Source organism: Phocoena sinus, chromosome 17 (genome assembly GCF_008692025.1).
Source record: "Phocoena sinus isolate mPhoSin1 chromosome 17, mPhoSin1.pri, whole genome shotgun sequence".
Lineage (NCBI taxonomy): Eukaryota > Metazoa > Chordata > Mammalia > Artiodactyla > Phocoenidae > Phocoena > Phocoena sinus.
In genome coordinates this window covers 42,187,691-42,214,809 of record NC_045779.1, presented here as the reverse complement: position 1 = coordinate 42,214,809, position 27,119 = coordinate 42,187,691, and the positions used below count along the sequence as shown (strand labels likewise).

At 46.7% G+C, this 27,119-nt stretch overlaps 1 protein-coding gene across 1 annotated transcript; it reads right to left on the bottom strand.

Annotated features, from left to right (window-relative positions):
* Window positions 1-24,007: 24,007 nt before the first annotated feature.
* KCNS2 (potassium voltage-gated channel modifier subfamily S member 2) lies at window positions 24,008-25,441 on the bottom strand. Its single transcript, XM_032609392.1, has one exon. The coding sequence runs from the start codon at window positions 25,439-25,441 to the stop codon at window positions 24,008-24,010; it is 1,434 nt and encodes a 477-aa protein (XP_032465283.1).
* Window positions 25,442-27,119: the final 1,678 nt, after the last annotated feature.

Here is a 27,119-nt window from a genome sequence, read left to right as displayed (position 1 = left end):
CTCTCAACCACTGCGCCACCAGGGAAGCCCTTTTTTTTTTTTAACATCTTTATTGGAGTATAATTGCTTTACAATGGTGTGTTAGTTTCTGCTGTATAACAAAGTGAATCAGCTATACATAAACTTATATCCCCATATCTCCTCCCTCTTGCATCTCCCTCCCAGGATCATTTGTCTTGCTTGCTCTCTCTGTCCTGCAATTTAAGAGGTCATGTGGTCTGTTTTGGTTTGGGTTTTGTTTTCCCAAATCATTGTATCTTATCTAGATTAATTAATTCCAAGTAATATCTGACCTATTTCCTGGTACCTGTGTCTCCCAGTCACACTCAGCTATACTCATTTCTATTATTTGATAGTATCTAGAAGAAATGATTTCTGCAGAGCCTTGCTAAGGTTGGATGTTGGGACAAAGAGGTCCGAGAAAGTGGGTAGAGGGTTAACAGCAGCATCTAAAGACATAGGCTTCCCTGCAAATGACCCAATTTCATTCCTTTTTATGGCTGAGTAATATTCCATTGTATGTATGTACCACATCTTCTTTATCCATTCATCTATCATTGGACATTAAAAAAAAAGTCTTAAACTCAGTTCCTCAAATCAACTCACTATTTGCCTTGACTGAAACATTTGTCTTCTTTTTGTCAGCAGCATTCTTCTCAAGACCTTTGTCATTTTCCACTTTTATTTAAGCCAATTTACAAAGGAGTGGGTATAAAGCATAACAAGGTAGCATAAATTAAAAACAAGTGAGAAAAGATAAAACAAAGGGAAAACGAAAGTAGAGAAGCAATCTGGAGCCATGAATCATATTAATAGAAAAACTGCTTACTGTGAATTTGGTCCAAAGCTTCCTAGAAGCCAAAGTGAAGAAGGAAACCAGAAACAGTTTACGTTATCTAACAACACTGTCCAAAATGGTGGCCACTAGCGCTTGAAATGTGGATAGCCAAATTGAGATGAACTATGAGTATAAAATACACGTATTACAAAGACTTAGTACAAAATAAAATGTAGACTATCTCTTTAACAATTTTTAATATTTATTACATATTGAAATAATATTTTGGATATGTTGGGTTAAGATGTCTTATTTAAATTAATTTTACCTGTTTCTCTTCACTTTTTAAAAATATATAACTGCTAGAAAATTTTAAATTACATATGTGGCTCACATGTGGTTCACATTATGAATCTATTGGACAGTGCTGGTCTGTAAGATAAAAGCTTTCATTAACTGATGAATGGATAAAGTGTGTTGTATCCATACCAGGGATACACCTGGTTATGGTTCAGCAAGAAAAAGGAATGAAATAATGGGCACAGGGGGTTTTCATGGGGGTGATGTAAAGGTTCTAAAATTTGGGGTAATGATTGCATAACTCTGTGACTATATTAAAAACTAATGAATTATAAGCTTTTTAAAAATGAATGTGTTATATTTAGTTATGTTATAATCATAAAATAAAAGTTTTTGAAATTCAGGGAAGGAAAAAGACAAAAGCATACTCTATCGCTCAGAAGAAACGCAATCATTCTTAGTACCTAGATAAGAAGTATCTCTCTAAGGGGACCATTGGAAAGCACACATTAATATTCAATTTGATATCAGTATTCATTATCAATATTCTCAGAGTAAACAGAGGGTTGACTTTTGCAGGTCTGTGCGGTGTTTTCAATATTTGTCAATGGCATCACACACACTCAATTCAGTAAACACCTACATGCTAATGGATCCCAAATCCCTTCCTTCAGCCCCTTCAGTCTTATAAACCCCACGCCCAGGCATTCTTAATGCCCCACGCGTACCTCAAGTTCAGCATGCCCAAACACTGTTGCCCCTGCATTTTCTGTCCAGTTGGTGCTACATCTACCATCCAGTCGCCGGTGCTAGAAGCCTGGGAGTCCTTGAATCACCACTGTCTTCCACCCCACACCACCCTCTGCCAATTCAGCCTTCCAAACGCTTCTCAAATCTGTGTCCTCATCTCCATTTTCTCTCCACGGCTGCCCCTCAGTCTTCTGTCATTTGCTGCCCAGACAATTGCAGAGGCCCCTGAACTGGTCTCTGCTCCAGGTTTGTTCCCCTCAAGTCACCCCCCCCCCGCCATCTGCTGGCACCATCAATCCAGAATGCAATGGAGTTCCATCACCCATGGGATAGCGTTCATTAAAGCAAACATGTCCTCTAAGACCAGAGCCCTGCCTCCCTCTCCCTTCCCGGCTCTGAATACTCCTTCAAGTGACCTATGGCTCCTGCCCACCCCTCCTGAAATTGAAGTGGCCAACTCCTGCTCATCCTGGCAACTCTGCTCAGGGATAGCACCTCTGGGTGCCCACATACATATCGCGATCACCACACTTTCCAGATTGTATTGCAGCAGCCACTTCTGTATCTCCCACCAACTAAGCTACCTGGGGGCCAGTTCTGTGCCCATGTTCTCCTCATCTCTGTAGCACCAGCACAGGCCCCAGCATAGTGATGCTTAGTGTATGCTTGTTGAATAAGGGATAAGCCACAGGTAACAGAAATGTGATTTAAATTTGAGATCTAAGCAAATGGCTAAGAAATCGTAGAAGCCCAATTTTTAGGTGCTCAATATACTTGCTCGTCTCCATGAGAACATGGGTTATGTCTGTTTTACTCATCACAGTGTCTCCAATTTGTATTCAGTATTTGCTGGACAGGTGGATGGGAAGATAAGCGACTGAATGGACAAAGATACAGGCAGAGAAATGAACTGAAAACAAACTGCTTTCATGAGAATAGGCCAGACATTCACAAATTTATATCTGTGTCATCTCCCAAACCTGAGTCAGTACTCGGTATTCAATATTTCAGAACCTGGGGAAGCACTGATTTTTCCCTTGAGCAAATAATTATCTGATCGGATGTGAGAATTTAGGTGACAAATACCGCTGAATTCCCTGCACTCAACTATACTATAAGGCCTGAAAGAATACACCCCAGTTTCTAAAGGGGGAAACGTGAACTTCTTTATTGTCCTTATGTAGTGAAAATGGTCACATCTCTGGAGTTCTAGATGCTCTGATTCATACCAACAGACTGAAGCAAATCACATCTGCTTTACAAAAATATGAAAAACAGAACAGAGTCTTTCTGTTTTTTTGTCCCAATAATTCTGTTGTCAATGGTATAAAAATCTGTATGGAAAGCAAAGGATGTCTATGCTTTTCAGAAGAGTCTCAGGGCTTCCTGGATCATGAGGAACCAACCACAGTATGAAAAAGTGCTTTAGAAAATAAAACATTCGGTCGATGTGTTGAGAAAATAAAAATGTACTTGTAAGCAGTAAAGCTCGAGCAATACTATATATTTTGCTACCAGTTTATTTTTATTATATAAATTTGCTATATTTATGATTAATATGCAAAATCAAGCATTGATGACAGACCATCACCACTACACAAAGGTAGTGAAGAAGATATTATCTGTAATACTCCTAAAATGCAAACCTGAAGGGTGAGTTTAATGGTAAGAAATTCCCAGTCAGCTTAACACATTCAAGTATAGGAGCCAGATATTCTGCTTTGTCCTTATTCCCACTCTTTCACCCAAACCCTGATGAAAAAGTGGAGGCCCTTAAGTAAAGCACCTTTCTTGGTGGTTTGATCTACCATTTCTGGAAACATCATCAGTGCTAACATTTACTCAGAAAACATTCAGGGAAACTGGGTTCTAGACACTTATGATATTCAGATGACTGGAACACAGTCCACACTGCAACTAGAAACATACCTGCAATCTCAGAGCTGAAATGAAAGCTAACAGAGGAACATATTAGGGGCTTCAGGAGCTTGGAGAACTGGCAAGGGGGGGGGTTTCTGTGCTAGTTTAGGGAAAGGGGCTGAATTTTCACAGAGGATTGGCAATGGAGAGGAGAGGGCAAATCCAAGAACTATTTGGGAGATTGAACCATTGGGGGTGGTGGACTAAATGGATCCAGGGGGTAAAAAAGAGTGAGAGGGTCAAAGGGAGCACTGAGGACCCCAGGTTGGGTCACCCCAAAACAGTGATACAGTTCATTTGGTTAGGAATGGATTTGAAGGGTAGGATAATGAGATCAGATTTGGACATGATGAATTTTTGAAGCCTATGAGATACCCAGGAGGAGGCATCCTGAAGACAGTTGGAAGCATGACCCTGGGGCTGGATGAGAGAGGTTGGCCTGGAGATGAAGACTTCTGTTGTCAGGTAGAAGAGTGGACAAAAAGAACTCTGAAGATTGTGGCAAGTGAGGAGGCAAACGGGGAGGACTAAGGATAAAACCCTGGGGCAGGCAGGGCAAGAGGAACATCCAGCAGGTTTTATAGTAGGCAAGGAGGCATGAGGGGGAACTGGGCATCTAGAGAGGAGGAACTTCAAGGAGGAGATTCCCCATCACTTGTAGCACATAGTAGATGCTTAAGAAATGTGTGGTGAACAAATGTGGTCAGTAACTACTGAGTTTACACCTGACTCTAAAGCAAACCTTTACGTTTGTGTTCACTTATACTACAGTGGTTACAACAGTTGGCTTTGGAGCCAGATAGAAGTGGGCTGGAGCCCAGCTCTGCCACTTTCCAGTTGGGCGGTCTTGGACAAGGTACCCAGTCCTCAAATGAAGAAAATATGACTCACCTTGCTAATTGATCATTAGTGGGGTATGGCTAAATAAACTCAGGTACAAGCACACAGGGGGATACTAGGAGCAGCTACCAAGAATGAGACTGATTTTTATGAACTGACATGAAAAAAATTCTCTGAGTGATATTGAGGCACTACCAGAATGGAGCAATTTACAAAACCACTCTTCAGTTCTCCAGGTACAAAGATCTATATATAAATTAACAGGAAGTTCTGGAGGATATATACGAATGCAATAATAGCAGTTGCTCTAAGGAGGGGACTGAGGTTGCAGGGTCATGTGGGCTTTGAGTTCTCCCTATATGGTTTGATTTTTTAATGACAAATTTATTCAACTAATACTTGTATAGTTACAAATTAATTCACTTTAAAAATAAATTTTAAAAATTATCTATCCTATAGTGTTGTAGTGAAGACTAATATGAGACAATGACTATAAGTCTCATTGCCTGGCACAAAGGATGCTCTTGTTATACTGTACCTGGTAAGGATTCCTAAAAAAGGCAATGGGAACAAACATTCCTGAGTACGGACTCTGCGCCCTGCACCGTCTTTAAAAGACCCTCTTTTTTTTTTTTTTTTGTGGTACGCGGGCCTCTCAGTGTTGTGGCCTCTCCCGTTGCGGAGCACAGGCTCCAGACACACAGGCCCAGCGGCCATGGCTCAAGGGCCCAGCCGCTCTGCGGCATGCGGGATCTTCCCAGACCGGGACACGAACCCGTGTCCCCTGCATCGGCAGGCGGCCTCTCAACCACTGCGCCACCAGGGAAGGCCTAAAAGACCCTCTTGACACACTATTTTTTTGGAGGTTGGAGACTAGATGGCAGAGTAGAAGGACTTGAGCACACCCCTTCTCATGAAAATGCCAAAATCACAACTAACTGCTCAACAACCACTGACAGAAAAGACTGGAACCTACGAAAAAGGATACTCTACACCCAAAGACAAATAAGAAGTCACAGTGAGACAGTAGGAGGCGTGAATTCAGGATATAATTAAATACCATACTCGCCAGGTGGGCAACCCAAACTGGAAAATAATTATGTCACATAGGTTCTCCCATAGGAGTGAGAGTTCTGAACGCCACATCAGGCTCCCCAGTCTGGGGGGTCTGGCATTGGGAGGGGGATCCCCCAGAGCATTTGGCTTTGAAGCCAGTGGGGCTTGATCACAGGACTGGGGGAAACAGAAACTCCACTCTTGGAGGGCACACACAAGCTCTCATGTGCACCGAGACCCAGGGAAAAAGCAGTGACTCCATAGAGGCCTGGTTCAGACCTACCTGCCGGTCTTGGAGGGTCTCCTGGGGAGGCAGGAAGTGGCCGTGGCTCACTGTGGGGACAAGGACACTGGTGGCAGAGGTAACAGGGAGTACTCATTGGCATGTGAGCTCTCCTCGGCCACAATTTTGTCACCAAGACCTGGCCCCACCCAACAGCCTTTAGGCTCCAATGGTGAGATGCCTCAGGCCAAACAATGAACAGCGTGGGAACACAGCCCCACCAATCTGCAGACAGGCTGCTTAAAGTCTCCCTGAGCCCACAGCCACCTTTAAACAGACCCTTGACACAGCTCTGTGCACCAGAGGGACAAGACCCAGCTCTACCCAACAGTGGGTAGACACCAATCCCTCCCACCAGGAAGCCTGCACAAGCCTCTGAGACCAGTCTCACTCACCAGGGGGCAGACACCAGAAGCAAGAGAAACTACAATCCTGCAGACTGTGGAATGGAGATCACAAACAGAGAAAGCTGGACAAAATGAGACAGCAGAGGAATATATTCCAGATGAAGGAACAAGATGAAACTCCAGAAGAACAACTAAGTGAAGTGGAGATAGGCAATACACCCAGAAAAGAATTCAGAGTAATGATAGAAAAGATGATCCAAGATCTCGGAAAAAGAATGAAGGCACAAACTGAGAAGATACAAGAAATGTTTAATAAAGAGCTAGAAGATATAAAGAACAAACAAACAGAGGTGAACAATATAATAACTGAAATGAAAACTACACTAGAAGGAATGAATAGCAGAATAAATGAGGCAGAAGAATGGAAGTGAGCTGGAAGACAGAATGGTGGAAACCACTGCTGCAGAACAGAATAAAGAAGAATGAAAAGAAATGAATACAGTTTCAGAGACCTCTGGGACAACATTAAATATACCAACATTCATATTATAGGGGTCCCAGAAGGAGAGAGAAAGGGCCTGAGAAAATATTTGAAGAGATAATAGCTGAAAACTTTCCTAACATGGGAAAGAAAACAGTCACCAAGTCCAGGAAGCACAGGGAGTCCCATAAAAGATAAACCCAAGGAGGAACACACCAAGACACAATCAAATTGACAAAAAATAAAGACAGAGAAAATATTAAAAACAACAAGGGAAAAGCAACAAATAACGTCCAAGGGAATCCCCATAAGGTTATCAGCTGATTTTTCAGCAGAAACTCTGCAGGCCAGAAAGGAGTGGAATGATGTATTTGAAGTGATGAAAGGGAAAACCCTACAACCAAGAATACTCTACCCAGCAAGGCTCTTGCTCAGATTCAACAGAAAATTCAAAGGCTTCATAGACAAGCAAAAGCTAAAAGCATTCAGCACCACCAAACCAGCTTTACAAGAAATGCTAAACGGTCTTCTCTAGGAGGAAAAGAAAAGGCCACAACGAGAAACAAGAAAATTACAAATGGGAAAGTGCACCAGTAAAGGCAAATATACAGCAAAGGTAGGAAACCATCCACACAAAAATATGATATCAAAACCAGCAATTGTGAGAAGAGGACAGTAAAAATGCAGGATATTGGAAATGCATTTGAAATTAAAACAATCTTGTATATATAGAGAGAGAGAAACTGTGACATCAAAACCTTATGGGAACCACAAACCAAAAATCTACAATAGACACACACACACACACACACACACACACACACACACAAAAGAAAGCAATTCAAACACAACACTCAAGACAGTCATCAAATCACAAGAGAAGAGAACAAAAGAAGAAGAGAAGAAAAAAGACCTACCAAAAAAAATCCAAAACAATTAACAAAATGGCAATAAGAACATACATATCGGTAAATGGGTTAAATGCTCCAAACAAAAGACATAGACTGGCTGAATGGATACAAAAACAGGACCCATATATATGCTGTCTACAAGAAACCCACTTCAGATCTAGGGACACATACAGACTAAAAGTGAGGGGATGGAAAAAGGTATTCCACACAAATGGAAATCCAAGGAAAGCTTCTGTAGCAATACTCATATCAGACAAAATAGACTTTAAAATAAAGACTGTTACAAGAGACAAAGAAGAGCACTACATAACAATCAAGGGATCAACCCAAGAAGAGGATATAACAATTGTAAATATATATGCACACAACATAGGAGCACCTCAATATATAAGGCAAATGCTAACAGCAATAAAAAGAGAAATCAACAGTAACACAATAATAGTAGGGGACTTTAACACCCCACTTACATCAACATATAGATCATCCAGACAGAAAATCAATAAGGAAACACAGGTCTTAAATGACACATTAGAGCAGATGGGCTTAATTGATATTTAGAGAGTATTCCATCCTAAAGCACCAGAATACACATTCTTTTCAAGTGAACACGAAACATTCTCCAGGCTAGATCACATGCTGGGCCATAAAGCAAGCCTCAGTAAATTTAAGAAAATTCAAATCATATCAAACATCTTTTCTAACCACAACACTATGAGATTAGAAGAAAACTACAAGAAAAAAACTGTAAAAAACACAAACACGTGGGGGCTAAACAATATGCTACTAAACAACCAATGGATCACTGAAGAAACCAAAGAGAAAATTCAAAAATATCTAGAGACAAATGACAATGAAAACATGATGATCCAAAACCTATGGGATGCAGCAAAAGCAGTTTTAAGAGGGAAGTTTATAGCAATACAATCTTACCTCAGGAAACAAGAAGGATCTCAAATAAACAAACTGACCTTACCCCTAAAGCAACTAGAGAAAGAAGAACAAATAAAACCCAAAGTTAGTAGAAAGAAAGAAATCATAAATATCAGAGCAGAAATAAATGAAATGGAGATGAAGAAAACAATAGAAAAGATCAATGAAACTAAAAGCTGGTTCTCTGAAAAGATAAACAAAATTGATAAACCTTTATCCAGATTCATCAAGAAAAACAGGAAGAGGGCTCAAATCAATAAAATTAGAAATGAAAAAATAGAAGTTAGAACTGACACTGCAGAAATATAAAGGATCATAAGAGATTACTATGAGCAACTCTATGCCAATAAAATGGACAACCTAGAAGAAATGGACAAATTCCTAGTAAGGTACAATCTCTCAAGACTGAACCAGGAAGAAATAGAAAATATGAACAGACCAATCACAAGTGCTGAAATTGAACTGAGATTTTAAAATTCCCAACGAACCGAAGTCTAGGACGAGATGACTTCACAGGCAAATTCTATCAAACATTTAGAGACGAGTTAACACCTACCCTTCTGAAACTATTTCAAAAAATTGCAGAGGAAGGAACACTCCCAAACTCGTTCTATGAAGCCATCATCACCCTGATACCAAAACCAGACAAAGATATCACACAAAGAAAAGAAAATTGCAGGCCAGTATCACTGATGAACATAGACATAAAAGTCCTCAACAAACTACTAGAAAACTGACTGCAATACATTAAAAGGATCATACACCATGATCAAGTGTGATTTATTCCAGGGATGCAAGTATTTTTCAGTATCTGCAAATCAATTAGTGTGACACACCACATTAACAAACTGAAGAATAAAAACCATATGATCATCTCAATAGATGCAGAAAAAGCTTTTGATAAAATTCAACACCCAATTATGATAAAAACTCTCCAGAAAGTGGGCATAGAGGAAAACTACCTCAACATGATAAAGTCCATACACCACAAATCCACAGCAAACATCATTCTCGATGGTGAAAAACTGAAAGAATTTCCTGTAAGATCAGGAACAAGACAAGGTTGTCCACTCTCGCCACTATTATTCAACATAGTTTTGGAAGTCCTAGCCATGGCAATTAGAGAAGAAAAAGAAATAAAAGGAATACAAATTGGAAAAGAAGAAGTAAAACTGTTACTGTTTGCAGATGACATGATACTATACATAGAAAATCCTAAAGATGCTACCAGAAAACTACTAGAGCTCATCAATGAATCTGGTAAAAGTGCAGGATACAAAATTAATAGACAGAAACCTGTTGTATTGCTACACACTAACAATGAAAGATCAGAAAGAGAAATTAAGGAAATAATCCCATTTACCATCACATCAAAAAGAATAAAATACCTAGGAATAAACATACCTAAGGAGGCAAAAGACCTATACTCCAAAAACTATGAGACACTGATGAAAGAAATCGAACATGACACAAACAGATGGAAAGATATACCATGCTCTTGGATTAGGAGAATCAATATTATCAAACTGACTGTACTACCCAAAGCAATCTACAGAGTCAGTGCAATCCCTATCAAATTACCAATGGCATTTTTCACAGATCTAGAACAAAAAATCTTAATCTCTGTATTGAAACACAAAAGACCCCTAATAGCCAAAGCAATCTTGAGAAGGAAAAACGGAGCTGGAGGAATCAGACTCCCTGACTTCAGACTATCTGTAAAGCTACAGTAATCAAAAGAGTATGGTACTGGCACAAGGACAGACTTATAGATCAATGGAACAGGACAGAAAGCCCAGAAATAAACCCACACACCTATGGTCAATTAATCTCTGACAAAGGAGGCAAGAATATAAAATGGGGGAAAGATAGTGTCTTCAATAAGTGGTGCTGAGAAAACTGGACAGTTAAACGTAAAAGAATTAAATTAGAACATTCTCTAACACCATACACAAAATAAACTCAAAATGGATTAAAGAATTAATGGAAGACCAGATACTATAAAACTCTTAGAGGAAAACATAGGCAGGACAGTCTTTGACATAAATCGCAGGAATATCTTTTTGGATCCGCCTCCTAGAGTGATGCAAATAAAAACAAAAATAAACAAATGGGACCTAATTAAACTTAAAAGCTTTTGTACAGCAAAGGAAACCATAAACAAAATGAAAAGACAACCCACAGAATAGGAGAAAATATTTGCAAACAATGTGTCTGATAAAGGATTAATTGCCAAAATATACAAACAGCTCATGCAGCTCAATATCAAAAAACAAAACAAATCAAAACAAAACAAGAAAACAACAACCCAATTAAAAAAATTGGCAGAAGATCTAAATAGACATTTTTCCAAAGAAGACATACAGATGGCCAAAAAACACATGAAAAGATGTTCAACATCACTAATTGTTAGAAAAATGCAAATCAAAAGTACAATGAGGTATCACCTCACACCAATCAGAATGGCCATAATCAAAAAGTCTACAAACAATAAATGCTGGAGAGGGTGTGGTGAAAAGGGAACCCTTCTACACTGTTGGTGGGAATGTAAATTGGTACAGCCACTATGGAGAACAGTATGGAGGTTCCTTTAAAAACTAAAAATAGAGCTACCATATGACCCTGCAATCCCACATCTGTCTGACTCCAAAGTCCTCAATCTTAAAGACGTTCACAAATTTCATCTGTGGCAATGGGAAGGCATGTAGGGGGCAAGCAAGAAAGTAGAGATGCCAGTTCAAATTCTGTTGTAATTGTTCAGGTGAGAGATCATGGTGGCATGACAGCAGAGGAGATGGCCAGAAAAAGGTAGATATAGGCATCTTTAGGAATAAACAAGACTTACTGATGGGTTGACTTGCTGAAGGGTTTTGGCTTGAGCAACTAAGGGAATAATGCTGCCATTTTCTGAAACAGGAGGTTAGAGAAGAAACCCACTGGAGGGCAGGGAGAATCAAGGATCCTGTTTTGGCCTTGTTAGGATTTGATGCCTATTAGCCATGCAGGTGGAGCTTCTGCATATGGATATGCAGAGCTTCTATAAATGCATATGGATCTCAATGGTGAAGGCGGGATGGGAGGTATAAGCATAGAATTAAAAAAAAAAAAATAGACCCTCTCTATAAGGTATGTGGCCTTGGGCTGCTTAGTTATTTAACTCCTCTCTGCTTTAGTATCCTAATCTACAAAATGAAAATAATATTAGAACCTATTTTATAAGGTTGTTGGGAAAATTAAATACATGAATACATGTCAAGTTCTCGGAACAATGTTTAGTGAGTGCTAGCTATTGACATCATAAACGTCACCCTGATCCTTATATTTTAGCTGAGAAGACAAGTAAATGATCAAAAGATGTTACTGAAACAAGTTCTCACAGCTAGGAAATGTCTGACCTAGAATTTTAACACAGATTGATGTAGGTTTTTTCCACTGAACCCTGGGGGGGCATGTCCCTCCTCCTCCCCTCCCCACGTGCATGTGTAATAAAACTGAATATGGACCAGGGGCAGGGGTGTGGGTAGAAGGGGGAATGGGGAGTTATTGCTTAGTGGATGCAGAGTTTTTGTTTTGCAAGATGAAAAAAGTTCTGGAGGTGGACAGTGGTGATGGTTGCAAAACAATGTGAATGTACTTAATGCCACTGAGCTGTACGCCTAAAAGTGAGACAGGAGGGAAGGGGCACAATGTTTAAAAGAATAACATAGCCTTTCCGGATATGACAAAAACTGGTTAGAACCAGTTAGGCCCAAGATGGCAGAAGGTTTGACTTCCTGCAGACATTGGGCCTCATTATACACTCATTGCAATACATTAGCATGTGCTAAACGACACACCCACAGGTGCCAAGAGAGTTCAGAGGCCAACAGTAAAAGGCCAAAAAGTGGGCGGTGCCCCAATTCCTAGAAACTTCCCCAATTCCTGCCCCTTCCTGAAATAGTTGGAATAATCCTTCCGTTCATTAGCCTATTTAATTACCCAGCCCATAAAAACTAACCACCCCATGTTTCTCGCCTTTTGAAACTGACCGCAGTCTGTCTGTGGAATGTGCATTTCTCTCAATAAATCTACTTCTTACCTATCACTTTGCCTCTTGCTTAATTCCTTCTGCTCTGAGACACAAAGAAACTGAGCTTCATTAAATCCTGAGACCAGGTGTGAGATTCTAATTAAAAGACAGTGGGTTCAAGTCCCATCTGAGGTGCATCTGGGTTCGAGTCCCAATCTAATCTGAGTTGTGTGGCTTCAACATGGTAAATTTTACGTGACACATATTTTACACAATATTAATTAATTCATTCAACTGAATATGGAATCAGTCTGCCTTTAAGACTGCCAGCCTAGGATCTTGGCAGAAGCGGAAAGCCTCACATTTGCTCAGGGCTCTCAGAGCCTCCTGGCCACGGTCTCCCACGTGCAGATCTGGAATCCTCCGCAGGACCCCACCATCCATCCATCTCTGCGTGGATGCTGAAGCAGCCTCCTGTCCTATCCCCTCAGCCCTCTTAGTTCTGTCGGGGCCCAGTGGAGAGGGTGTGATGCTGGCTGCTTCTGTACCTCCTGGGTCCTGCCTCCCAGGAACCTGGGCACATGTTCTTCACTCTGACGCTCCTCCTCATGCTGTAAGTCCTAGCTCAGACGTCATCTCTTTTCTGAAGCCAAAGAGGCGCCTTGCAGTACCCAACATCTCACGGTGTGCGGGCAAACAAGTTCCCCTCGGAAGTTCAGCTTCCAGTACCGGGACACACCCCACCAGCTTCATCAGCGTTCCAGCCAGTGAGCGGCGGGGCCCAGACAGTGCGCAGGCGCGTTTTGCTTAGCTAGCCATAAGGGAGAGACAGCTAAACGAAGGGCTCAGGTTCAGTTTTTGGTTTGTGCTGGAGGATCAGCAGTGAAACAGTGTCAAGACCGTTCCTCTGACCAGTAAGTACAAAGCGATCCATCCCAACCGCTGGCACATCCGGTGCTCTCAGCTCTCAAGCCTGGCAATACGGGTGGTGTCAGTAGGTGCTACCGCAGAGGAATGAGGTGCCTGTGCATGGGTCCACGTTGACATTATTCCCCTTGCAGACTGCTTCACGCATTAGTCATTCTCCGATGGGAACGTCTTGGCAGCCCTTCCTGGGTTCTGGAGCTCATTTAGAAACGCGCATCTCAGGGAGGCTGTCCCTTCCAACCTTGACGGTGGCACTGCCTGACCAGCATGTCACAGGTCTCCAGCCTGGGAGGCTTCGCTAAGGATGGCCGCACAATGAAACCCCTTTACGAAGGCCTCCAAACCCTCGGTTCAGTCATGCAGCTGCTCAGTTAGGCTCCCCAGGGACCTGCTATTTATCCAGCGTCACTCCCAGTGAGAAGGCCCGAACCCCATAGTTTAGCTGGCCCCCTTCCCCGGCTTCATTTATGATTTGTTAGCACTTACTCCGTGCCAGACACTGTCTTGAGCACTGCAGACAAATATCCCCGCCCTCTGAGCTCCCAATGAGTGGGGTGACAGACATCACCCAATAAATAAAAGTGTCAGATCCCAATAAGAGCTCAGATGGAAAAGTACTGAAGGCTGTGAGACATAAGGCAGAGACACTGGGTGGTAGAAAGGTCTCATTTAAATTGGGGCGAGTGCAGAGAAAGCCTCTCTATGGAAGTAACATCTAGTGGGAGCCCTGGAACGCAGCTGTTGCCACCTCTTTTCTCTTAAAGGGTAAGACTGCCCCCTGTCATTTCCGCCCCCCCATTCACAGAGGCACAAACACACCCACATACATACACACAGGCACATGGACACACAGACACACACACGAATTCACAGAGACCCACGTGTGCACATAGACAGACATGCACACACATACACATGTGTACTCCCCTCTGTGCTGCTGAGGGGCCATGTGAGGTACCTTTTCACCTGATGGCACATGTGACAGTATTGGGGACCGGGGGCACATGGAGAAGTTATAGCCATACCACTCAGCACAGGGCCTGCCAAGGAGCTTGGCTCCCAGCGAAATGATGGCTCTCAGCTGAGTTAATTCTGATTCTTGGTACCCCTCCTGGCAATTTTTGCTGAGGCCGGCTCCCCAGTCTTTCTGGACATGTGACATCTGCACGTTGCAGTTTCCAGGTGTCAAGCCCATCCCTGAAATCTCAGCACGAATGAGACCCTGAACATCAGGACTCAGAGCGTCTTGCTAGTCCTAGCTCTGTGACACACATTTACATATTCCCATGGGCGGAGGGAGCACAGGTAAAGGTGAGGGGCGGTGGGATAGTTTGGTTCGACTGGAATTTTATTTTTTATCTTCTTAACATGAGAGTGCTTTTTAAAAGATGGGGAGACTACTGAATCATCAGGGAGCTCATGTGTTAAAATTGGCAAATGTATTAAAATGCCTCAACTCTGGGCTCCTAGGTTCCAGGGTAGGGTGAAGGGCAGAGTGGAAGACAGCAGCTTCACCTGCTGTAGAGAAAGAACCCAGAATGACTTCTGGGGTTCCACTGGTTCCCAGCAGCACCTCATTCCAAAAGCAGTCCTCAAATCTCAAACCTGGGAGAGGCATAAGTAAAGCTTACGGGAAAACAATGGGAAAGCCCGGGGACACCCTTGGTTTTGTGCGTTGAGGTTTCCCTCCTCTCCTCCCACGTGTTCCACAAAAAAGAACTGCAGGCTGCAACCCCCTGATGGTGACCTTTGTGATAACTGACCCTGAACGCGGTGGGTTACAATTCAACTGTTCCCAGCAGAGTCGGCCCTGGCAGACCCAGACAATTTGCCAGAAAGATCGATACAAAGCTGACAGATCCGAAGTGACTCATCCCGGCTCTCCTCTTAGGAAATGGTTAGATGGGTGCCTGACTGATAACACCTCAGTTCTTTTCATAGTAGGTCTGAAAATAGCTCAGAAGCCTTTAAATGTCCGGAGATGTAGGTGATGACGAAAAGAGTTTTGAGTGGAGACCTCCTCACCGCCCATGAACCCCAATTCTGTTTCTACCATATTCCCCCAGTGTGCCTGCCTCACACCATATCCCTGCATGTCAGGGACGACTCTGTGCTGGACACACCCACCAGCGCCTCTGGGAGACCAATATTCTAGGACTCAGGATTGGCCATCCCTGGACAGGCTGGGAGACTGGTCGTCTAACACTCAGGCCCTTCATGCTGTCAACTTTTGTGTCCCTTGTTACAAATCTCTTATGTCTCTATCACCTGCCCCTGGTTGTCCCATTGAAAGGCAGCTCCTTCCTAAATGGGCCCTTTTCTCTGTCTAGAGCCTTAATGGGCCCGTGCAGGCTTTTCACCTCCTCGGCTGTGACCCTTTATATGTATGGTGCTTATTTTGAACATAAGCAAGAGCAGTAGCCAGAGAAGTCCCAGTAGGTCTAAGATACAGGAAGGGGAAAGATGAGCCTGGTAGGGGGTTGCAGAAAAGGATGGATTGGAGGGGGATGGGCATGAGTCTGTTGGAAATTAACAAAGCATGAGTTAACAAGGACTGAAGTGGGGTGGGAGCCTTTAGAATGTATACCAAGGGCCCAATGTGTGAGATCCTGTGAAGAAAGCATTGATAAAACCTGTTGTCCTAGTGGGTATGGGAATGACAGAGGGACAGTGAGAGGACTGAAAGGGGTACCCCTGAGACCCTGAGCTGGTGTTTCTCCACGTGGGCTCTGAAAACCACTTGCATCAAAATCAGCTGGGAGCTTAAGAGTACCGATTCCTGGGGCCCACTCCTAAGAGTCTGATTTTGTAGGCGGAGTGATGCCCAGGTATCTACAGCATTAAAAGCTCCCCGGATGATTCCAACGCACAATAGAGTGGCTGTAAAGTCTACACTGCTGAAGGGCTGGGAGCAATTCCAGAGGAGTACTGCCCTCACCTCTAACATCGTGCTTGGCAATTAGTCAGCTGTCAAGAAGTGTTTTGCTATGGTGAGTAAATCAATGGAGAGGGCTCACAGATGACTGAATCTCAATGTGAGTGGCCCAGGGCACCGAGGGTCCATTGACAGACGTGAAGGAGAAGGCAGGAGGGAGAGGAAGCTCGGGGGTGACGTCATGGAGTTAGACATGGTGACTTCCAAACACGCACAGGTAACGTGCATGGGGGCTGGAAGTCAGGCGAGTTGACACGTGGGTCGTCTGCACACTAGTTGAGGCTACGGCTTACAGGACAGCAATTTGGGGGACAGGCATGATGAAGATCCAGTGGGGAAATGAGAGAGAGAGGCAGAGCCCGGAGAGCCAGCAATGCAGGGTCCAAAAATCAGAGAGGAGGGAGGGCAAAGGACCGAGAGGTTGGTCTATGGAGTCAAAGACTCTGGGGGAGCTGACGAGGGGCCGCGGCTTAGCGATTAGGAAAGCACCTGGCGGTCTTCAAGAGAGCAGTTTGGAAAGAGTGATAGGCACAGAAGCCGAGCACAGAGATAAAATAAGGAAGCGGATGAGGAGGAAAGCTGAGGCCATTAGTAGCATTTACCCTCTGGGGTTTTCTCAGGCGAAAGGAAAGAGATAGGATGCCAGCTATAATAAGCTGGCAGAGAAAGGCAAGGCCTTGGACCTCATCATCCCTGTGGCTGCCCCTTGGACACTGGTCTTCCGCAGGGAGCTTTTCTTTCTTCTGTTTCTCTCTGTGCACTTCCTGGGTAATCTCACCCATGGCCTCAACTTCCATCTCTCAGCTAAGGAGTCCCATCCCAGGCTTTCCTCTGCCCTCTGCACACCTCCATCTGTGTGTCACCCAGGCAACACGACTCAACCTCGGGATGGACCCAAGTATTCCCTGCCTCTCTTGGTGGCACCGTCATCCACCCATCCGCCCAGAAGCCACCGCAGCCCTCCATCTCTCTTCCCCACATCCAGTGGTTGGCGGAGTCCTGTGGGGTTGACCCCCTTGGCAATCCACTCTGCCCCTTCCTCTCCAGCTCCCTCCCTTCTTAGCTGGCAGTGACCTCAAGTAGGTCTCCTGGCCCCTCCCAAGCCTCCAAGCTGCTGCCAGAGTCCCATTCCGACAGGATTAACTGGTCAGGGTGCCCCAACCCAGTGACAAAAGAATGACACCCAGGGTCTTTTGGTGGCTTTGCTGTGGACTGTTTTTACACCACACTGATTCACATGTGTCTCACACATGCTGGCCCGGGGGCGGGTCTCTTCATCTTTGCTGGTGCGGGTCCCTGTGTGTGGAAGTTTCCTCCCTTTCCCTTCCCTCCATCTCTCTGTTCCAGACCCCTACCACCACCTCTGTCTGGCCGACGTCTGGTCCTCTTTCTATTTGTAACCCAGAAGTCCCATCTTCAAGAGGAAATATTTGTGCCTCCTTTCCTTGTGTCCTCAATGCCCTCTTCATGCAAAAGGCTTTTAGTAGTTGTCAGTATCTCTATTCCACCAGACCGTGACCCCCTTTGGTGGGGAGGGGAGGGGAGGTGCCGGGGGGCGGGTGAGAGTTGACTCCAGCTATAGTTACCCCCCAGGAGGCCACCGTTGGGCTCAGAGCATGTCGTGTTGACTGGAAACAAAATGAATTCAATGGAAGGCCTGAAAGAACTGTGTTAAACATGGCTTCTTGTCTCCCTAACTGATGGCTCTCTCCCTTCTTTCTTCTCTGCCTTTTCTTTTATTCACTCTCTCCTTCTGTACCTTCATTTGTTTTTCCTTTTCCCTGGCTTCTTCCTATCCCTTCTTCCTTCTGCAGGACATGCACCAGCTGCTGGGCGCTCCTGCCCTCTTTTCCTCCCCTGTTATATCTCCTTCCTCTCGACCACATCTTTGAGACCTTGTTTGTGCCTACGTTCTTCTGAAAGCATCAGCTTGTTACCTTCAGGCAAAGTCATCCGCTTTGGAGAATTTCGCCAGGAGGATGGTGATATTGACAAACTGGGTCACAGAAGGAGGAACACGCTTCCGGTTTTCAGATCTACAGTATTAACTGAATCTAACACCCAGATAAGGGCCTTGGGTAGAAACGTTGGTTAAAAGTTCTCCTAAAAATAAGAGAAAGTAATAACCATTTGAGCTCAGCATTTAAGTCCTTCCTTCAAGGAGATGTTTGTGTTTTCCTTTTAAGATGCAAGGGATCCTGGCCCCCAAAATATCCCTGAACATCCACTTATAGCCCTGCTGGAGAAGACGTGCTGTGGCCCGCGTGGTGGGGCCACCAGGGCTGTGGGGACCGCGAGTGCCCTCTCCCCGTGCTGCACGTCATTCCCCTCCTCAGCCGCCACGAGACGGGCGGCACGTTGTTGCCACGCGCTTCTGAAGGTTACATGGAAGAGAGAACCCACAGATGCCACTGCCCCTCGGTTAGGACCAAGTGTGGGCTGTGGGTACTCCACCTGCCCTTGTCTACTTAGGGGCCCTCGTGGGAATGGGTGAGGGATCTACAGGGCTTCACAGAGGGAGCAAACATAAATGGGCGAAGAGTTAGCCAAATGGAATCAATGGGATTTTCCTCTCTGATGCTTTTTAATAGCAGGAATTTGGATTAGATGTCACTAGCCTAAAGCCCAAAGGAGACACGCATTGATTATTTTAAACCTCTATTTCCCTGACACAGACACCAGCCCAAGCATGTCTCTGATATCGTTGTCCCTGAAACTGTCATCTGTTGTGGTTTGGCTTTTGAGGAGAGAGATGAAAGCAAATAGAAGGTTGTTGGTGAGCAGCCCCTCTGCTCTGCTTAAAAATAAGTGAAGGCTATTGGGTTCTGCTCAAGGCTACAAGGGGCATGGTGGGGTGGAGGCATGCCGAGGTTCTGTTGCTTTTTTTTTTTGCGGTACGCGGGCCTCTCACTGTTGTGGCCTCTCCCGTTGCGGAGCACAGGCTCCGGACGCGCAGGCTCAGCGGCCATGGCTCATGGGCCCAGCTGCTCCGTGGCATGTGGGATTCCCCCGGACCGGGGCACGAACCCGTGTCCCCTGCATCGGCAGGCGGACTCTCAACTACTGAGCCACCAGGGAAGCCCAAGGCTGGGCTTTTTGAGCCTTTGTTGGGAAGGAAGAGCTGTTAGTTATTCTTTGCAGGCACAGAGAGTTGGGAGCCCTTTTTTCACCAGGACCTAGAGCCACCAGCTTGCTCTGTAGAAGGGATGGTCATGAATTCTTGGAGCCCCCATGAAACAGACGCCCCTGTCAGGGTTTGCCCCGCCCACACAGTCTGGTTCAGCACCACATGCGCCTGCTGGTGCCAACCCCACCCCGCCTGGTTGCCCGGCTCCATGCTGCTACAGTGCCTCCGTGGCAGCAAGTTGGGTCCTGGGTAACCTGAGTGTTCTGGCTGGTTTGGTGTGACTATTGCTGGGGGAACTGGCCCTTAGCACCTACTTAACCCAGTAGCGACATTGACTACGAGCCATTCCGAAGGCCACATGAATCTTAGGAAGGTCACTGGGCTAACTGGGGTCTGCTCCCAGTTTTGCCTTCAACTCTGTGATCTTAGGTGCCTCGCTTGGCTTCTCTGAGCCTCACATCCCCTTGCTGCAAAATGAGAAGGTCGGATTAGATCATCCTTAAAGCCCTGACCAGTTCTTCATCTCGATGTAAAAACAGAACCTCTGGGCTTCCCTGGTGGCGCAGTGGTTGAGAGTCCGCCTGCCGATGCAGGGGACACGGGTTCGTGCCCCGGTCTGGGAAGATCCCACATGCCACGGAGCGGCTGGGCCCGTGAGCCACGGCTGCTGAGCCTGTGCGTCCAGAGCCTGTGCTCCGCAACGGGAGAGGCCACGGCAGTGAGAGGACCGCGTACCGCAAAAAAAAAAAAAAAAAAAGGCCCAGCCTTTCTCATGAAATCTGGTCCCCAATGTCGAACGCCATTGTTGTGTTTGCCACTCCACATGTAACTGAAGTGCCCTAAGGGAGTGTCAATAATTGTGTTCTATTTAATCTGCATTCTCCTTGAGGCTGGAGTCCTGAGTGTGTCAGTGTTCTTCCTCATTGCTGAGTCAAGGCGCGGAGGGTAAAGTGCAGCCATCACACAGAACGGTTCTGTGGGGCTGCATCAATGCCCACAGAGTAGAGTGTTAACGAGTGTTAAAACGGACAGCGCAAATACAGCGTTCTCAATTTTTAAAATTACAGCTCTGTAACAAGTCATGCTGTTAAAACATACAAGAAATACCAGTTAAGCCTTCAAGTAGATAGCACACAGCCTGTACAGATCACTGCTATTCCCAAAGTGCGTAACAGGTCATTTTCTTTGAAATGAGGCAACAATTAGCAGGTAGTTCCATTATTTGAATACTAAGCCAAGTAGAAATAACAAATCCAAGGATTAAATACCAATTACTACCTTAGGAGCTACAAATCAGCCTGGCATTATAACATGCCCCTCCTCAGCAGCAAACCCAGGAAATGCAGAGGGTTGGCAGAAAACACCAAACTATAACCAGTGTGCATCTGTGCAGAAAGGACACAGTGTCACTTCCCAGCCAGCGCTTTCAAAATGCTCATCACATATATTTCCAGAAAAGCCCGGCCCATGTATTTGTCCCAAAGACATTGAAAAGAACAACCTTCAAATGTTGGGAGTGAAGCTGCTCTCAAGCCCACTGCTGGACATAGGTGATTTGAAGCTTTTACTGGGTCCCCCTAAAGGAGGTTTACAGGTCAGTCTGACAGCCTGGTGGCAAAAGATGTCACCCCACAATTATGTTCTTAACTCCAGAAACAGAGCAGAAAATTCACCTGACCCCACTCCCCCCTTCCCCGCACCGATTAGTTTCAGGGACCAGAAGAAACTGCTCCATAAGACATTATCTTAACAAGGTCAATCAAAGCCCAGCTGAGAGCACTTGTGAACTGCGTACCTTGGTCGTACTTTGTGGGAGAGGAGTGTTCTTCCTCCCTGGATCACAGTTCTGTCTCCATCCTCTGTGGGAATTAACTCCAGCGTTCAAGCCAGCTGGGTTGTTCTCTCTCCCTCTTAACTGAAACCGCTGCTTGGAGTCCTTAACGCTATTAGGACATTCTCATGCTCGGAAGTAACTGAAATTCCAGGATGGGCAAAATAATATTTTATAAGAGTATATATATGTACAAAAGATATTAAAAAGACAGTCTCTAAAGTACTTTGGGATTCCCCCAATGAAAGGCACCAGAGAAACGCAAGTCATCACCAAAATGAAAAGTCAGGTTTTCCAGTTTTCACATCTGCAAAAAGTAACCACTAGAGGTATCTCTGTTTTGGTGGTAAAAACCTGCCTGTTTAAAAAGAATACTCATGAGAGTGACTGAGTTATTCAGCCTCCTTCCTTGTTCCCACTTTTCACAAGCTTTATGGTCAGTGACCATGGATACCACACTCAGTGACCCAATACCATCAGCCTTGGCAAACTGAACGGTCCTCACGAGTTTGTACCGTCACCTGCCTCAGTGCAGCTGGAGATTATTTCGTAAATTCTCTGCCTTCCAGTGCTGGAAACGTCAGCCAAAGCCAAGTGCTCCATGTGCAAATTCTGAGAAATAACCCTGCCCTTCTGACTTGGTGGTTGGTTGCCCCTAAGTCATCTCACCTTTCCTGATGCTTCTGAGAAACAAATGTAGACGGTAGACCAGGTAGCACTAGGACGTGGCTGCCTCCCTGCCCACCATAAGGCTCCAGTCTGATGGAAAGATTTGAACTGGGGACCTAAAGGCATAAGTGACTAGTGCAAATGGCCTGCTCTGTAGTAGCCACGGCAACTACAAGTACACAAAGCCTCTGACAAGATCCTCACCACATCCCCAAGAAGTATGTACTACCTTCAACCAACTAAGACACAAAGTGGACCTTTTTAAGGAAGATCCAAGACATAGATAAAAAGCCTGCCTAACTCCGCATGTAGACCCCTGGATTCTGCAGCCTTTCCAAAGACTGAACAACAACGGAAGCCAACTGGAAAACCACCTGATTACCTAGAATATAACAGAGAACTACCTTACTAAGGGGTCCAGGTTAACCCTTCAAAATGCTATGTGCTGGTTAACTGAAGAAGAAGAGAGAGGGCATTCTGGAGAAGGAAAGAGTTCTCAACCTTAACACAAGTTTAGAAGTTGAAAGGTCTTTTAAATAGCATCAAGCTTTTCAAGAAGTCTACAATTATTTATGACATTTTATTAAGTAACAATGTTTTTTTGTTTTACAACTCCTTCCTTTCTCCTGGCCTCCACCAACCCTCCCCCAAGAAAAGGCAGCTGAAATGGAAATAAGAGCTATAATATTTCCATCCTGGATAAGCCATTTGTCTATATTTTGAGTACACACTTCCATACCACCAGGTTTCCATGTCATACCAGGAACTCTGGGGCAGTTAGAGCATCATATGTAACATACTATATCATAGAAGCAAAATTATCTAAGTAAATTCTGCTTGGAAATAAAAGGGTTCTCATTTTATAAGCTTTCAGAGCAGGCAACAAAATTTTCTAAGCTACTGCCCTTGATAGCAACCCAACAATGTTTGCCTCAGACAATACAACAGTAAACTTTTTAGTTGATAAAGACAATACAATCTTATTTCTAAACATCTTTAAAAGGAAACATTTCAAAAACATGCTAATATCTAAGACACAGCAAAGTTTATTCAAATGACCTAGACCAGGAACCTCAGCAAGAAATAAATGTCTCTACGACCACCCTAGAAAAGACGGAGGGCTGACTTTGAAAGGTCTTCAAGCATCCTGTGATTTGGCCTATGTTTAGCTGAAGCCCCTGTCCCTAATGCATCTGTTCTCGGTAAAGATTTCAATCTTCGCTACGTGATTAACAAAATAACATTCTCTAAAGAGCAACATTTAAGAGATGAACGTCAGTGTACATCATTCTAAGAGTGAGCAGGGTACCCATGCAAGCCACAGGGCTACAGAGTTACAAAAACAACTCACAGACTTGCATCAGTCATGTGTACTTAACTTTACATTCCCTTTGTTTTGGTATTAAAACTAAATGAAAGCATTGGATAAAGAATTGAGATTTTGTTTCTACATGACTGTGAGCAAAAGCTCATCATAGCCTTGCTGACCCCACAGATGTGTTTCCACTGGACATATTTGTGGGGGCTTTTTGGTACAGAACTCACACGACAACCTCAGAAACGGGAGCACAAACAACTGAGACAGTACTGGGCCACAAGCGCTACAATAGAGAACACAATGAACAGAGAAATTAGGTACTCATCCGGCAGAATGGTGAACATTTTATGCCCGCGATGCAAAGACCAGTGAGTGTCATTTCACTGAAAGGTGCAAAGGCATGGTGTCAGACACACCACCCTCTAAAAATGATCCTAAATACTGTAAAAGCAACCTGGGGTGCATATCCCATGCATCTCTCCCCTTTGGGGCTGGGCATACTCCTTACACCATAACCCTGGACTGTGCCTGGACTGTGCCAGAGGCACAAGAAACAGCTCAGCAATGTGGGTCTGAGGAGGTCAAGCCCTCGCAGCTAATGCAGGGAATCATTTAAACTTAGTTCGCTTGGCGAGCTCCTGCTCATGCTTGTCAGGCTCGCCATGAGGGATTTAACTTTATGGGCGTAGTAGTCCCTTAAGTTGACGGAAGGGACCTCCTTCATTCCATCCCCAAAGTCACAGCTGCGCATGGCGCTCTCGAGTTGCTTTTGGCGCCGATAAAAGTGGGAGAACTTATTGAAGATCAAGGTGATGGGCAGTACCACCACTAGGATACCCGCCAAGATGCAGGCAGAGGCGGTCAGCTTCCCTGCCGTGGTCCCTGGGACCACATCCCCATACCCTACAGTGGTCATACTGACGGTGGCCCACCACCAGCAAGCGGGGATGGTGGCCAGGCCCTCATTCTCCTCCTTTTCGATAGTGTAGGCCACTACGGAGAAGATGGAAATCCCCACAGAGAGGTAGAGCAAAAGCAGCCCCACTTCTTTGTAGCTGTATTTAAGTGTGGCCCCCAGGGAGCGGAGGCCAGTGGAGTGTCTGGCCAGCTTTAAGATGCGGAAAATCCGCATCAGCCTGAGGACCTGGGCCACCCTGCCCAGGTTAGCCAAGGTAGGTGTGCTCTCCACAACCAGGTTTACCACCAGAGTGATGTAAAAGGGGACGATGGACATGAGGTCGATCAGGTTTAGGGCATTCTTGAAAAACTTGAGGAAGTCAGGGGCCACAGCAAACCTGGCCATCAACTCAAATGTGAACCAGGCGATGCCAAAGTGCTCCACGATTTCGAACCTGGGGTCCTCACCAGGTTTGCCCTGGCTGTCAGGGATTTGGAAGTCCGGCAGGCTATTGAGACACATGGTGATGATGGACCCCAACACCACGAGGATGGACAGGACGCTGAAGACCCTGCTCAGGACCGAGTAGCCGGGGTTGTCCAGCGCCAGCCACAGCTGTCTGCGGAAGTTGCCCAGGGGCTGCCCATCGAACTTGGATGCATCGTTGTAGAAGGCCAGGATCTCATCGAAGGAGGACGTGGTGCTCTCCTGGTCGCTCTGCTCGTCCCACTTCTCCTGTTCGGGCTCCACTTTGCGGCCGTGGTAGCTGTAGCTGCAGCAGGAGTCGATGAAGAACTCGTTGATGCCCCAGTACTCTATCTCCTGGCTGAAGGAGAAGACGCACAGCTCCGCCATGACGTGGAGCTTGCCGGTGTGGTAGAAATGTAGCACGTAGGGGAAGAGCTCGGGGTTGCGGTCAAAGTAGAACTCACGCTGGACGTCGTCATAGTCGTCGCAGAGCTCCAGAATGGCCTCGCGCGAGTGGCAGAGCAGCAGGCGGCCCAGGCGCGTCTCGGGGAAGCGCAGCAGCGTGTGCGAGCGCAGCCGCTTCTTAAAGCCGCCTACGTTGATGCGGATCTCTCCATCCTCGACGTTGGCCTCCGACAGGTCCCACAGGCTCTGGCCAGTCATACTGGAGACGCCCAGCCGCCCGCGCCGCGCGGGGGCGCTACACCTGGAAGCCGAAGGAATCGTGTCGGGTGAGCGCCGGGCGCTCAGGGCTCGGGCACCTCTTTCTATTTCCCCATCCGTCCCTGGCGAACCCAGTCCTCTCCAGCAGGTCTCTGGGTGCTGAAGGACACTGGGATGGGGAGCCGGTTCTATGGGTTTTGGCCCCCTCCCAAGGAAAGGCTTGGAGTGGGGGCTATGTTTCCACTAGCATGGCCGCGTTTCCACGCCCACCCTGGGGGTTCTGTCGGTCCCTTTACGCTGGCGGAGGTCGCACCCCAGCGGCTCTGAGAGCCCAGGGAGCTGCGAGCTGACCTTGCCCGTGGGCGGGTCGAGGAGACGCCCCCGCCCGCTCGCCGCAGACAGGCGGGACCAGAGCTGAGATGCGCACCGGCCGGGCTGGGCCGAGATGGGGGGCGCGTAGCCTCGGGAGGGGGCGGGGAAATTCACCTCTCGAGTCATTAACCCCGGGTGGGCTAAGTGGGCCGGCCTGGCGTCCCCTGCGTCCAGGCCCCGCGACTGGAACCCCCTCGCCCCCCGCCCCGGGCTTCCCCGCCCGCCTGGCGCCGTGCCCTGGAGCCGCGTGCGCCGCGCGCGCCGCGCCTTACCCCGCGGAGCTATCCGGGCTCGCCCTGCGCGTTCTGGAAGCGCTTACCTGCGAGCACTGGGGCCCGCGGCCGAGGCCGGCGGGAAACTTCCCCGACCTGCCGGCGAGCATCGCTGTGGCCGCAGCTGCCGGCTGGCTGTGCGTGTGCGCGCGGGTGCGAGTGTGTGTGCGCCCGGCGGGAGGGCGGGCGGGGTCCGCCGAGCGTCTCCTGTCTCCGGCCGGGGATGCCGCCGCCGTCCGCAGTTGCAGGAGGCTCACAGGTGGCTGCGTGGCCCCGATGCTCGCAGAGCCCTCCTCTCTCTTTCCGCGCGCCCCTCAGCACCGAAGAGAGACAACAACGCGCGCCACAGCGGGGGCCGGAGCGGGAGATGAGCCGGTGCGCCTCGGCGCGGGCCCTGCTCTGGGGCACGGCGCGGTGGTGCTGAACGGACAGCTCCGCGCTTCCCAGCTCCCTGCGAGGCCGCCGCCCGGACTCCGGAGATGCTGCCGCCTCGGCTTCTCTGCTCTCCTCCCGCGCGTCGCGGCGACCCCTTCGGGCCCCCGGCTCGACGCAGAGCCAACACCTTTCCCAACCCCTCGCCTATCCCCTGGTGACAGCTGTTATTGCCACAGGGCGCAGGCAGGGGACTGCCTACGGTGACTTTTCCCCGCTTGGGTCTCGGGCGGAGCCGAGCTGGGGAATGAGGGATGGCTTGAGTCCGGGGAAGAGCAGGACGGGAGGAACTCCAGGTTTCCCCTTTTAGGCACCTGCTGAAAAGTTTCCTGAAGCTTCGGGGGAAAGAGGGTGGTGGGGAAAGGCATCTGGAGGGGTGAAGACGGAGCCGGGAAACCCAAGGTCGAGCTCAGCTTAGCTTGCTGGGGGCGGGAGCGCAAGCCCCACCGGCGTGGGAGGGAGTCACGGAGTTCTGTTTGGGAGCTCTGTGTGGGCACTGCGCGTGTACAGGCCGGTGTGGTGTGCCAGAGTTGGAGGATTGTAGGGAGGTGTGTGTGTGGTCTGAGGAAAATAAGACTTTTCAGTGTCTGTGCACTGAAAAT

Coding starts and splice junctions, on each gene's coding strand:
- KCNS2 (XM_032609392.1), bottom strand. CDS start 25,441: ATGACTGGCCAGAGCCTGTGGGACCTGTCGGAGGCCAACGTCGAGGAT.